Here is a 14,789-nt window from a genome sequence, read left to right as displayed (position 1 = left end):
GACATGTATATGTAAGTAGAGCAGGAAGACCAACCTCATTCAGTTATAGTAGACAGAAGAGGATGATTTCTGTCTTGCTGCTAGCAGTGCAAATGCCTGGGACATCCGGGGCAAATCCATACGCTGAGAAGCAGAGAGTGGCACTTCTTGCGTAACTGTATGATAGCTAATGTACACAGCAGAAAAGGGAATCCATGCTCTGAAAAGATGACTGTCAGTGGGATTTAAACACTGAATTTAAAACAGCTCATTCTCTTCTAATATATGCAAGAATTGCATATATTCTTTGACAGAGACGCTAGTTGTGGTGGGTTGTGGAGACTCCCACTATGAGGGGAGAGTCACGGGTTGCTGCTCTTCACGCAGAGCATTGCCATTGGAGAAATTCCGGTTCGTATCAGAAGGGGTTTGTAGATGTTGTGCTGTGGGAGTGTGACTCAAGAGATTTTGCTCTCCTGTTTGGTTGTGTGCCCTCCGGTTTACTTTAAGAATCAGTGCTGGGACTTAGACCGGGTGTCATGCTGTAAATGTGCTCCGTCAAGAGGTGCTGACTGGGGAGTAAAATGTTTTCCTGGAAGAATTTTTTGTGTACTACAATCTGCTTCTCCAGAGAAGGATTTTTGGAGATTTTCTTTATTCTTTTTATTATCGGGTTTTATGAAATCTTAAAGCATACATGTGAATTGGAAACATGAGTGACCACTAGCTTTTAGGAGCAGGTGCTGATACTGTAACTTGCACTGCACCAAACTGTCATTCAGCCGGTATTTGAAGTGCTGTGGCTAACCTGTGTATTTACAATGGCTTTCTCTTTCTTCCTCCCAAACCCCCATCCTTAGCGTTTCCATGGTTTGGAATGGATATCGGTGGAACGTTGGTTAAACTGGTCTACTTCGAACCTAAGGACATTACTGCAGAAGAGGAACAGGAGGAGGTGGAAAACCTGAAAAGCATTAGGAAATACCTGACCTCCAATACTGCCTATGGCAAAACTGGCATTCGTGATGTCCATCTTGAACTGAAAAATTTGACTATGTGTGGACGCAAAGGAAACCTGCACTTCATCCGCTTTCCCAGCTGTGCCATGCACAGGTTCATACAGATGGGTAGTGAAAAGAACTTCTCCAGTTTGCATACTACGCTCTGTGCCACAGGAGGTGGAGCTTACAAATTTGAGGAGGACTTCAGAACGGTATGTGAACGGTTCGTGTGGGTTCAGTGGGAAGCACTTGGAAGAAAAAAGTCATGGGAGTCCTATTGCTTAAAACTTGCAGAGAAAATAACACATTTTACTCATCCTAAATGATTAAGACAAACAGTATCAATGCATATTTATTAATTGGTGGAATTGCTGAGAACACGGAAGAGGCAAAGGCTTGAGTATTCTACTGAAGTATGACTGCTGGATGTCTTCAGTAAGTGGTTCCTTAGAGTGCAGCTGTGGTGATCAGATACCTCACAGTCAGCTGAGGGTGTGTTATGTCAGCTTACAAGTCTGAGACTATAGCTGTTCATCTGTATGTGTGTTGGAAATCCAGAAATGAAACAGTACAGGCTGGAGACTATGCTCTGCTTCCCTTCCCCTGGCATTAGTCCTTTTGGAGGCTTAAGTCAAGACTGTGGAAGACTAAGTTTGGAGTAGGGAAAAAAGTAGTGTATGGGTGCATGGAAATAGCAGCTAGCTTTTGATTTCCAATTCTGGGAGTAAGTCACCTTAAGAACTGCCTTTCTTCATGTGACAATGTCCCAGCGTTCCTAGAACTTATAAATAACCTCTGCAGGGAGCTCTGGAAGCTAAGGTAAATCTGAAGTATTGAGATACATACATGATAGGCAACTGCCTTCCCAATTACTTTAAAACGCAGTTTGTACAACAGCTCTATGTTGTACATAGAGCTTTGTGTCTCATAGAGATTTGTGTCTCTTTTGCACAAATTCAGTTCTAATTTCACTTCATTCATTCTGGAGCTGAGATTATTGCTGAAGTTTGCACTTAAAGCACGTATTTCCACTGGGGCGTATCTCTATATTTCTGTAGAAAAATGTGAAAATGCTCTGGTACAGTCAAACTAGTCAAAGAGTAATGTGGAGTATTTACTCAAGCAGGTCTGACATTCATCCCTAGCTTCTGACCTGATCTTGATGGTGAGGGATGGCTGGGGGTGACAGGTTACAGCAGTTGCTCTTCTGTGACTGCTTCAGTATACAGAGCTATCACACTGATTTATCAACTGCTGTTGAATGCAGTCCTTGGCTGCATGTGCTTTAGTTTCAATTGCAAACATCCATTCCTGCACTACAAGAGTGTTTTGTTTTTTTTCCTTTGTTAATATCCCTCACCTACCAGATGGTTAAAATCCTCTGATTCCTCAGGGAAGAGGATGCTGCAAGAGATGAACGTGATCTCCAACTGTTACACTGTTGTGCAATGACTTTCAGTAAGCGTTGAACATGGAAGAAGCTAGTGTAATGAAGGACTGTCAAACTTCTGAATTGCTGTATCAGTCCACTACTAGTGCCAGATTTCTTGCTGTTTAAGTTACTTGCAGCCAGCATAACTTCTACTGATGATTGAGTTCTCAAAAGGAACAGTTTTCATTTCTCTTGCATTGTGTAGGGGCTATCAGGTACCACAGTCTGTGGTGAGTTCTAGCAGTAGTCAGTGTGGCCTTAGTTCAGGTTTTGGGGCCTCCCTGCACATGCTCAGGGATGATTCAGGTCATGTCCTGTATTAACAATGGGAGGTCATTTTGAGGCTTTCTGAAGAGGCTGACTATTCCTTTGGAAAGGTTAGTGTTCCCAGATTTCTCTTGCATCATGGAGCAGCAGCTAGAGTTGCCTCCTGAGTAACGAAGTTCATGTACCATGTTCCCATAGCTGTGGAATCGAAGCAGAAGCTCTTTGGTGGCTGTCACAGCTGGGCATCTCTCTCCAGAGCTTTGGCCTTACCTGGTGAAAATATGCAGTTTACAGGGAGGGTACCAGTTTCTCCCAGTTCAGCTGAATGTAGTGTTGGAAGTCTTAGTTGAAGCTGAGGCTGTTTTATGAGCTATTGTACAAAAAGAGGTCACACAGCTAATTATTGAGGCACTTGGGCACAAAGTCCTACACGGTGTGCTATGACACTTGCAAGCAGTTTAAGAAAAAAACTTTAAAGGCTGTCTTGGGGTATTGTGTAGCATGATGCAACCAGTGAAGTGCACTCACACCTGAGATGAGTGCTTTAGACACTTTCTTGCAGCTATCCAATTCCACACTGTATTTTAAAGCAAACATTTCTTGGTTCAAACTGTGATATCCATAGAGTATAACAGAAACAAAATATTGTCTGTTACAGGAAGGTTTGCTTGTTTAACGTGACTAGAAGGGCTAAGTGTCCTGGGCACTAGCACTTAAATTGTCACACCTCATTAGCCATTTTAACAACAGCTGGTGATCCCAGTGTGTTCTGCTGACTGTAAATTGGCACTGGACAACAGCTTCAGAATTGTTCTCAAAGCATTAAAATGTCTGGTTCAAATATTTGGTCACTAATGTACCTGCAGAAGTAGAGAACAAGTGCCAAGTCTAATATCCTGCTGCTGCGGGATTCAGTGTTACATAATGCCTTTTAGGAGGAGGCTTTAAATGTTGATGTCTCTGCAAGAAGCAGTGTGGAAAAACTGAGGTATGGTTCTGGATGCTCTCAATCTCATGAAGAACTCTAGTTCAGTGCTAGCAAACTCATGAAACTGATACAAGTAACGTGCTTTTGTTCTAACCCTCTATTTCCCTACGCATGCGCTTTAAAATACCATGTCTTTGATGGTATTTCTAAGTGCTTGTGGGACTTCCAGAATTGCATAGATTTTGGACAAAAGATCCAACATACTGCAAAATAACATACTCAAATCCCAAAGTGAGTTTCCTTCTAAGGTTGCAGCTACTATTTCTCCTTAAAATAAACTAGCAAATACTATTAATTGCCTATCCCAGTGTCTGATTCTGAATCCCTAAATAAGTTAAATAGGCTTGTTCTAGACATCTGTGTTGCTTTTGTATATTAAAACAAACCTGGGAGGCATATTCTGTTTTTCTGACAGCTGTTTTTTGTGCCATAGGAAGGCAACTAAACTTACAGAGCCAGCTAGGTTTGACTATCTGACCTCTCCCTCTTGTGATCCACGCCGATGGATAGAAGGAGACCTGGAAGAGTCTTTGTGGACTGTTTGATGACTGCCAGCAATAATGTTCAACAGCCTGCAAGTTATTTAATTTGATCTTAAGATCGGAATGCTTCTGTTAGAAGTAGGAAAAATGACTGTATTCATTAAACTAGACCACAGAAATAATTTTACCAAGCATATGGTTATATTTGATGCTCATTAAAGAGCATCAGTAAGTAATTCACTAAAAGGATTGTTTCTAGCTTAGTTTTTTCTTGTGTGTGTATACACTTCTTGTTTTTTTTTTCTCCCTTTCTTAATGACTGGTCTTTATGGCTGACTTCTGTTATTTTCAGGTAGCAATGCTGTTAAGGCACAGATGAATCAGTCACCTAATTCTGCTTATCCTCCTTCCTTTCTCTAAACACGTACTGTCACCTCACATCTTCTCTGAATGCTAAAGCCACACCACTTACTCAAATGTGGAAAGACGTGTCTTATTTGCCTGTGTACCCGCAACATAAAGCGCTTATGCTCTTTGCCTCCCCCATGATAGCAGGCGTGCTGCTTTCACAGAAGTATGCCGTTAATATTACGAGGAATAAACAGGCTGTCACTTTGTTTTGTAAAACAGGTCACTAGGAGGGATGTGTGGGGGATGAGGGAAGAAAGGCCTATTCAGACTTCTGTCTGAAACCTGCTCTGCTGCAGGATTCCTGCTGACTGATAACTGGAGAACCTGACTTGGCTCCACTGCAGCTTCGCTGCTGGCTCCACTGGAAGCAGGGCCTGAGCCAAAAGCCAGTTGCTTAATAAAGCACATTTGGGGGGGGGGTAAGGCTGTTACCAGCACAGACCTTGACCTTCCCCTTGACCATAAGAAAAATGTTTTGAGAGTAAGCTTGGCAGTTGGGGAGTGTTTTCCTCTAGAGCCTTTGAGTCAGGGCCTGAGTGCCTGGGGGTGACCTGTGGGCTGTATTTCACTTTGGGGGGACTGGGGACAGTCAGTGTGCATCTCCTCCCTGCCTGGGCGAGAGGGCAGGTGCTGAAGAGCATTCTGGGCTGGTGGTTTTTTGCCCAAAGCTGGTGCAGTGTCTGTCTTCTGCCTCAGTGAATGTTAGGCTGACCTTTTAGTTGTGACAGACTTTGTCTTACTTGAATCTGAGTGCTGTTTCCCAGGTTTGGGTTGGGGAAGGAGCTGGGGGAGTACCCTCACCAGAGCTCGAAATGGAGCAAGTTTGGGGACTGGAGGGGCAGTTGAGGTGAAGACAATTGAAACGTGAAGAAAGCAAAGTACCTATTTCTGAAAGTGGAGGAGAGGTAATGGGAAGGAGATGGAAGGCAAAAATAGACTGAGCTATTATAGGAAATAAAAACTGGAGCAAAGCCCAGAAGGAATATAAAAGCCAGCATGATGCAGTAAGTGAGGCTGTTGTAGCTGATAATTAAAAACTTGCAAGAAGTTAAATTCCTAACAGTCTGTTACAGAAATATTTTCTTAGTTCTCACTGGAAGTCCAAGACACAAATGAACTTGTTAACTGCACCCACGTTCTGCAGTTCCTGTGCTTTCCAGAGCTCAATAACAGCTTGAAAATTCAAACCAGGTGAAATCTTTCATGAGCTGAAGCTTCTCGGAGGAGATGTACGTGTCCTGATGTTGATCCATCAGGCTTCTGCCCTCCGCAGGTATGTCATGGCTGCCCTCAGCCCCTCTCAGGGACTGGGCTGTTGCATGTCCTCCTTGCCTGAGGTAGAAATACTCATGAAAGCAAACATGACCCAAGCCTTCAACTGTATTTCCACACTTCAAAGAAGCTGCAAGTTGGTACTTCTTTTTTCTTTTTTTTTTTTTTCCTGGCAGTAAGGCTTTGTCAGCTGCCCTGCTGTGGTCACCCTGGTGCTGATCTTGCTGGGTTGAGTTACTATTATGCTGCCTGGTACAGCTAAAGCTTGTTTGACACTATGCATATTACAAAAAAGCCTTGAACAGTCTGTTTTTCAGCACTCCTTGCAAGTTTATACCAAGAGGTGGGCTTTCATTCTCCTTAGGATAGCATCTATGTATGGCAACAAGGGGCCTTCTGCATATCCTTGCAATCAGCTCAGTTTTAGGAGCTGTTTGTGAAGGCATGCATTGTCACATGGAAGCATTCACTTCTCCCTTGCTGTGTTGCACCCACCTGTAAGCATGGCTAAAATCCAGAGTCCCTGCTTTTGATGGTCCTGAGGAATTCCTTGAGATCCAACGTGTTCTGTTCCTTCCCTTCGCCTGGTATTTAAAAGCAGTTTAAGATGATGAATTTCTATGGTCTGTCTATAAGGTAGAAAAACTGTTCTCATAAAAAATGGGCATATGGTTTTGCTGTAACCATCATAACTTTTTCCTCTAGGGTCCTGTATACTGCTGTGTTCTGCCTGTTGTTCTCTCATAGCACAGCTTTCTGACGTACTATTTTTTGAGAGAGGCACCATACTGAACGTAGTTGCAGGAGTGTAGAGCAGGATAAGTAGAGCAGTGTGCCGTCTGCGATCATATTAGTGGCTGTAAAGGGCTGCTGAACATCTACAAATGCATTTTGTAAAAATTTGTAGGAAGAACATATAATGCTCTTCAGTTCCTGCAAGGAGAAGTGTCTTGAACAGCTCAAAGATGAGGGTGAGTAGGGTGGGATGGGGTGAGGTGGTGGCAGCAGAAAAATACATATGCCTATTCATACATTAGTTATGATGTTTTCAAGCACATCTATTTTGTGATGCAGTTGAGCTGCTTCAGTCACTGTGAGCAGAGAATGAATAGAGGAAAAAGTAGCTTTACATACAGTGAATGGGACTGGGAAGGGTTTGTGGCCCTGGCCCATCCTGGCTTCTTGTGTGAGGCTGGGTTACAGTGTTTCTTGCAACTGTGTCCTAATTTGTGCTTAGGGAAAAAAAATAAGCTTGCTGGGCTGCCCAGAGCCTCTGAGATGTGAGGGTGAAGAGCTTGCAGGTTGCTCAATGCAGGCAGGCTGTATGGAATACTGATGCCAGTCTTGCTCCTTCCAAAAGTGAGAAACAGACTGCTATACCAGTTAAGGAAAATAGTTTTTCAGTCTGCTATGAATATCATACATGAAAGAAAGCAGTATAAGTCTTTTCTGGTTGCAGCATATCAGCCGTTAAATATAGCACAGAACCATAAAAAGCAGAGTAAATCTTAATGTGGCTTTTATATGTGGAGGGTTGGACCTAATAAAGACTTCTGTGCTCAGTGCTGGAAAGAAGCCTCTCATTAGTTGCTTTTGTTATGTCCTTATAAAAGTGCTGGGCTGGCTGGCAAGCTGGTAGAAACAAGAATTTTGTCTTTCTGCACTAATGCCAGAAGTGTTTTTTCTCTTAGATTTGTATTGCTCGTGTTTTGCAAGTACTTAAGATGATGTATTTATTGAAGTGTAATACTGGTAAGACAAAAGCAGCTTGTGGCTCGTTATTTGGCCTACAGGCTGACCGGAGATTTTGACAGTAAGGGCCATACATCCACTAATGGCTCTTCTTTGTGTTGCAGGCTTCTGTTTCGTAGCATGTTTGTGCATGATAAGTCTGGATCATGTCTTGTCATGTGGCTTCTAGTTCATACAGTAAAGTGAGGACTGTGAGACTCCAGAGTCTCCAAGCTAGTGAAACACTTACCGGTTCTAATAGAACAAATAAATCCTCTAACTATTAATGCCTCAGTGAGCTCCATACAACGTTGTGAGATAGAGTGCATGAGTTGTTAACTGGTAATCCCTTGCACTGTATGTCTCTTGGAGTTGTTTCTCTCAGTATAATAATAGCAAGAAATAGCTGAAATCCAAGATATTTGCAAAGACAGCCTTAAGATTTTTTGGTAATGCTTCTTTAATTTTCTCCCCCAGTTTGTGCTTACTCCTTTTATTTGCTGGGCAACTGGTTCAAGATTTATGATGCCTTTCTGTAGTTGTAACTTGTACAGCCACGTGGTAACCAAAGGAAGCCTATGAAGGGATTGTAAAATTGCAGGAGGAAATGCTGAAGGAAAAAGAAACAATCCCCACCAGTGTCTGTTGTCCTGTGAATAACGGTATTTATACCAAGGTCTTTGAGTTTGCTTGGTTTTGTGCAAGCGTAAAGGGAGGACAGACCCAAACAGTAGGGCAGCTTTCAGTTCAGGCTAGTTAGAGCAATGTAAGGGCAGAGGAAACTTAAGGGGAGAGATTTAAATAGCTCAAAAGAATGTAACCTATTGGCCATGCCTGTTCCACAGAAATAGCTTCTCTTTGTAGTGACTGAATGTATCTTCCAGAATTAAAAATAGGAGGTTGGTAGCCCCATGAATCTTATCTATTAGCTGTTATAAAAACATCCTGCAATATGCGAATGTTTGAGAACCTGCTCTGAGCTGAATAGCTCCCTTTTGTTCTTCATACCTTGCTGCTTTTTCTGGTAGAAGTGGAGTAGATAAGACCTACTGTGTTAGTGTGAGGATGCAAGTGGCCTCAGGATTTGCATGTGAGACTTTTCTATATTTTCTCCCTTCTCCCTTACACGTTTAAATTCAATGTCATTTGGAAAGATTTTTCGACAGATTATCACTGTATCCTGTTTCTAGAAAGGAGTGGGATTTCTAACTGTAGTAAACAGAATGCAATGATAAGTAATGTCTGCTTAAGTACAGTAATGGGTGACTTGTAAGATCCAAAAGAATATGCTTTTTAAGCTCTTACACTTGTTTTTCTGCCTTCTGCTACAGTTATTTTTTTACGGATGTTATGATGGGGGCATGGGCCTGAGGATGTTCTTGGTTTTTTAGGTAGTTTTTCATCAAACACTGAGAATGCTGTTTTTTTATTTATGAGGCATTTTATAATACTTACTGTAATTTAAAGAAACAACTCATTACTGGAGAAATGCACTGAAAAAAAAGGCAAGTCTTTAATTATAATCCACTGCATTTTTAATGGGTATTAACATACAAATTTGTACTTTGTAAAGCTTGAATCATCTTGTACTTTAAACACAACTTCTTGACCTTACTGCTTCTGCCAAATATTTCATTAAATTGCTGGGAGATGTAGATGGATGAGTTAAAGCACTGCGCATCGTGACGAATGCTACTTTGCCCACGTGTCAGATACTGTCCCAAAGCTGCAGAACTCAGTCCTCATGGGATGGGGATGAGGGGGGAAAAATATTGCTGTAGGCTGCTGTCGGGGAGGAAATTTTTTCCTGGACTGCTAGCAAAGCATGGATTATCCGAAAGGCAAAGGAACTGAAGGACAGTGCTGCGTAGCACCTTGTTTTGGGAGGTACCCATTGTCAGGCAGAAAGCTAACTCTTTGTATTTTGGACCTCATGCTTAGACAGATCTTTGTACTGTTTGAGTAGCATAATACATTACTGTTAAATTGATGAAAGTGTTTCAGCAGCACCTTTTGTCCTTCTCAATGTTTTACTATACTAAGGAATATTCATTAATTTCTTGTTCTGTTCCAGATCGCTGATCTACAACTCCACAAGCTGGATGAATTGGACTGTTTGATCCAGGGCCTGCTTTATGTTGATTCTGTTGGTTTCAATGGCCAACCAGAGTGCTATTATTTTGAAAATCCTACAAATCCTGAACAATGCCAGAAAAAGCCTTACTGCCTTGATAATCCATATCCTATGCTGCTGGTTAACATAGGCTCAGGGGTCAGTATCCTAGCTGTATACTCAAAGGACAACTATAAAAGAGTCACAGGATCCAGGTAAACTTAATTCTCTGTATTTTTTTCTTAATATTTGAACAGATAAATGAACAGATAAAAGCAGACAGCGACTACAGGTGCAGCTTCAAATTATTCTCATCTTCCTATTTATGTAAAAAAAACCATTAGTAGCAAGATGGGAAATATCCCAGGATTTGTTCAGAGGAGGGTATAGGTCAGTGAAATCACTTGTTCATTCAGCTTCAGAGCTGCTTTAGTCTCTTCTTGGTGTTCTCACCTACTTCCTATCTCTTGCTGTGAGTTACCAAAATAGACCTGTTCCAATAAATAAATGTTCTCTTCCCTACGCTTTGATCCACTAGAATAGCCAGAGCAGTAAAATAAAAATGTTTGGGCCAAACAAAAATGTCTTCCTTAATACTTAGGATGTGTATCCAGGATACAGGAAACTTTATAGTATTACCTGCTACCACTGGATTTTGGCAGGGGAGTCTTATTAGATGTCTTGTTTCCTTACTGATTGCAGTAGTCTTCGGACTGTGCTGGTAAATCAACGAATGGCAGCATGTCAAGACTAGAATTTGACTGTCTATTCTTACTTGATTCTCAGCATGATTTCTGCATGTGTCAGCTAGAGTTCTCTGAAGCAGTTTGTAGGGTACAGCTGAGTTGAAATGGACTCTGGCCTCTGTTCAATAAAAGAGGAAAAAAATTAAATGTGACTGCTCTGTTTAAGAGCTTGGGAGTTCAGTGTTGTGGATGCAAAATTTTGCTGTTAAGGCCACAGCAGCCTGAGGCATGCTTAAGTTTACTCATATTGTAAACTGTGATGTGGCCACAGAAAGTATTTACTTGCAGGGAACTACTTCAGTCCAGATGGACATGCTTCCAGGTAGTACTGAAAATACATATGTATCTATGCACTCTTCACTCATACATACAAGCTAAATTGATATATTTCATATTAGTAATCTTGTGACCTTTAAAACAAATTAGAAGTGTGTATATATATCCATTCCTCCCCACCCCCAAGTCCACTTCCAAAACAACAACCAAAGAAACTCTTTGGATTTGCTATGGTCTGTTCCAAAGCCGCATTCTGTTCTTCAGTGCATGGTATATATTAATGGTACATACCCTGTAAATGACTGCATGTCTGTCTTCCATTGTCTTATCTAAAGTGTATCTTAATACCATAATTGTAGACATGAGCCATTTTTCTGTATACAGTACAAATGATCAAAGTTGATCTTAGGGGAGGCTTTGGTTTTCTTGCCATTGTAGTGTTTTGTTTTTTTTTTTTTAAGCACAGCCCTTTCAATATCTATAAATCTACTTCTGATCATTTACATTACAAAGGGGAAAAACATGACTGCAGTGGGCTGTTGACTTGTTAGCGATGATGAAATCAATATCGTCTTGTAGCTGATGTGCAGAGCTTCCTCCTGTTCAGATATTAAATATATTACTGCACTACTAGATGTGTTCTGAAAAACTTTCCTAATAATTGAACACCACCATCTGGGCAGTGTTCCTGTCTAACCTGCTGTGTTCTCTGTGAAGTGCAAATGCAGTATCGTAATGGTCTTCTAGTTTACTGTGGCTCCCACCAGTGTGACTGCCATCTGTGCAAATTAGTTACTCTTTCTTAATCTTTGAGAAAGGTAAGGAAGGATGTAGAGGTTAGTAAGTTGAAGTTCATGTCTACTTTGGACTCTGCAGTCTTAACGGAATTCTAATGAATGTATTAGTAACTTGTTACACATAGCTGGATACTGAGTAAATATGTGAAAGGTTTTCAAGAAAAGTGACTGCTCCTTGTTCAGAGATCTATGGAGGGGTGCTGCCAGCCTTGCTTTGAACAGGAACCAACCAGACTATTTCCTGCCACTGCCTGGGGGACAAGATGCATCTTAGCTGCTTGCCCCTGCATAGATATCTAGTGTTGATTGCCACTTATTATTTTATTGCTGACTCGGGTGATCTGGCTGGCTGCTTATCCTTACCCATAGAAAACTTGGTTGAGCAGTACCAATAGCAAACTGGCATCTGCAGAGTTGGATTGGGCCATATTCTCAGCTAACACTTCTTTAGCATGATTTTTCCTGTTTAAATATTAAGAACTGATGAGTAGTTGAGTTAAAAAGCACGCAGGTGTGTTAAACTGGAACTCAGCCTTGGGGGTTTCTTCCTCTCCTTCTCCAAGAGGAACTGCAAGGTTATAGTTGGTAGCTGTGCAGAGCACTTTGAAAACAGGAGTCTGAAGAGCTGTGGTAAAAGCTGGTCCAAGCTGTTCTGAAAAAAAGTGTGCTTTTCTAGCCTCGGAGGAGGAACCTTCCTGGGCCTCTGCTGCTTGCTGACTGGCTGTGAGACCTTCGAAGAAGCACTAGAAATGGCCGCAAAAGGAGACAGCACCAATGTGGATAAACTGGTGAAAGATATTTACGGGGGAGACTATGAGCGGTTTGGCCTTCAAGGGTCTGCTGTAGCCTCAAGGTATGCTTCGAGCTGTTTCTAAGGAGTTCCTGGGAAACTTAGTGTGCATGCTGAACTGCATGTGTAATGATGCACTGTGTCCGTGTGGGGCTGTCACTCTGAATGGATCATGTGCTTTGCACTTAGATCTCCCGCCTACTTCTCACTGTGTGTTTTTTCTAAGCAGGTGTAAGCAATGCTTTAGGTAGCTTGTTTCCATTAAATTAACTTAAAAGAAGTATCTTTTGCTCATTGCTTTGTCTTTTCAATGTGATCACTTCTCACGTATTTCATTATGTCTAAAGTTGATGGATGTCAAATCCAAGCAAAACTAATTATTTAATTTAATACCTTTCTAAGGGCTTTCAGCACTCTTAAATACCTCATTAAAAGGAATGATTTTCCTCACACAGCTTTGGCCATATGATGAGTAAAGAAAAGAGGGATTCCATCAGTAAAGAGGACTTGGCCAGAGCTACTTTGGTTACCATCACCAACAACATAGGTTCTATTGCTCGCATGTGTGCACTGAATGAGGTAAGACAATATATTAACTACCAGCTTAAACCCTTTAGAAAGAACTTACTAAGATTATCAGAATACAAAAACGCAAATTGTTGGTATAGTAGGTATATAATTGTTTGGTAAATATGCGTGTATTTAATTCTGTGTCTTAATTCTTGTGATTTGTCATGTATGCCATGGTGCTAAGTGTAAGATACTTTTAGCTTTGAAAGTAGGGAAGAGGGGAGAAAAGTTGACTGTAAAGCTCTCCTTGAACAATTGATGCTTAGAGCAGTCCAATCGTTCTTGAACAGTACTGGATAGCTATCAGTGCCTTTAATCCAAATTAATACTCTTAACTACTTCTTTGTTATTAACAGATCATGTATTAGTAAACAGACTAATTTTAAACAAAACAGAAATAAGTAGGGATTTGTGAGCTGCAAGTTGCATCCCTCAGTATTATTTGGTAACTGACTGCTTTTGTCTGACCTAAAATTTTTGTGGGTACTTTAATGATTTTAGCTCTACAACATTTTGATTAGAATACAAGTTGCTTTTTTCTTAAATCAAAGAACACGCCAAATAAACCCCTAAACTGCTGCCTTATGACTTTATTGTGTGCAATTTAATTTTCTACTTCATGAGAAATAGCAGACAACTAATCACCAGTAGTTTTTTATAAGCCTTTGTGATATCGCCCTCTTTTTTTCTTTTTAAGATAAAAACTCCTAATACTTAATCTCCCCTCTATGGGAGAGATGGTTGCTCTTTTCCAGTGTTTCATTTTGCCTCTAATATTTTATGGTTCTGATTTTTGAGATGAAATGATAGATCTTCATGCAGTATGTGGAAAGTGGTTGTACAATGGAATCATGACTGCATACTGATAAATCTTGCAGTCAGTTCCTCTACTAACAGTTTTTAACATCTGATCTTTGTGAGCTCCTACCTTTTGAGAAACTATCTACAATCTCTTCAGTCTTTCTTGAGAGTTAGTGGCTGATCTAGAGCCTATTCCTGTGTCTGAATACTGAGTTATTTTCCCCTTCCACGTGTGTCTTTTCACTTCTTAAATGTCAGTTTTATCTAGTATGTTATGACTCAATCACGAAGTCTCTTCAGCATTGCTGTGCTGTGCTGTTCATTTTTTATTCTGATTCTCCCAAGTAACTTTGTATGTCAAGTTATGTTTGCTAATATCCCTTTCTAGAGCACTTCTAAAATATTTTGAACAGCACAAGTCTCTGTGCTCCTATCAAATGCTAAAGATAACCTCCCTTTATTGTGAAAAGTGACTACCTACTTTTTTTGGCAATTTGACTTTTTCAGTCACGACGATTCTCTTTCGGTGTTCTCTTTGCTTTCAGCTTCTTTACAGTGTTGCCTTGTGGCATGGAGTTCAAGCAGCATTGTACAGGGCTATCAAAGCATGGAGAGTTGCAGCAGGGAAACACATGCGATGCATTCAGAGGAGGAAATAGGCTACTAATGCAACTAATGCTTCTGAGTCATTGTGGAAAAGTTGCTAATTTCTTTTGTCACAGACAGGCTTATTTAAACTGGACGTGATCCACAGAATTTTATGGAGGAATGTGGCTCAATGTGCTAAGTATTCTTCATGTCCCAGACAATGTCAAAGCAGAATTTCTCCAGCATTTGAGAAACGAATTATTCTGTGGCTTTAGAGAACTTTATTTAGTAGCTTTATATGTTAGTTTAAAAAAAAAAAAACTTCAAACATGTTATCATTGCAAGTCAGCTACTATCCAGATAGCTTGCCCTGAAGAAAGGAGTAATGCTACTATTCTGTTAAATACTTCAGACACACAAATTGTCATTGAGTTACAGCTGTATCTTCCAAGGCTGGTGAGTGAAATGTCCGAGTGAAAGCTCTATGCTTAAAAACCAGTTGAATTTGATAATATTATCTTGTGGAATGTATGCATTAGATCTAG

At 40.8% G+C, this 14,789-nt stretch overlaps 1 protein-coding gene across 3 annotated transcripts in view; it reads left to right on the top strand.

Moving 5' to 3' along the window:
- The window catches only part of PANK1 (pantothenate kinase 1), a 42,805-nt gene that overhangs the window by 23,451 nt on the left and 4,565 nt on the right, over positions 1-14,789 (top strand). For all 3 annotated transcript variants that reach the window (XM_035330714.1, XM_035330712.1, XM_035330713.1), the window contains 4 exons: positions 840-1,192; positions 9,638-9,891; positions 12,172-12,348; positions 12,741-12,864. In XM_035330714.1, coding sequence (XP_035186605.1) covers positions 857-1,192; positions 9,638-9,891; positions 12,172-12,348; positions 12,741-12,864 — 891 coding nt within the window. In that variant the 5' untranslated portion in view covers positions 840-856. The remainder of the gene's footprint in view (positions 1-839; positions 1,193-9,637; positions 9,892-12,171; positions 12,349-12,740; positions 12,865-14,789) is intronic.

The sequence above is a fragment of the Oxyura jamaicensis genome, chromosome 6 (genome assembly GCF_011077185.1).
Source record: "Oxyura jamaicensis isolate SHBP4307 breed ruddy duck chromosome 6, BPBGC_Ojam_1.0, whole genome shotgun sequence".
In the NCBI taxonomy this organism is placed as follows: Eukaryota; Metazoa; Chordata; class Aves; order Anseriformes; family Anatidae; genus Oxyura; species Oxyura jamaicensis.
The sequence above is the reverse complement of the archived record's forward strand: the minus strand, read 5'-3'. Positions and strand labels throughout refer to the sequence as shown.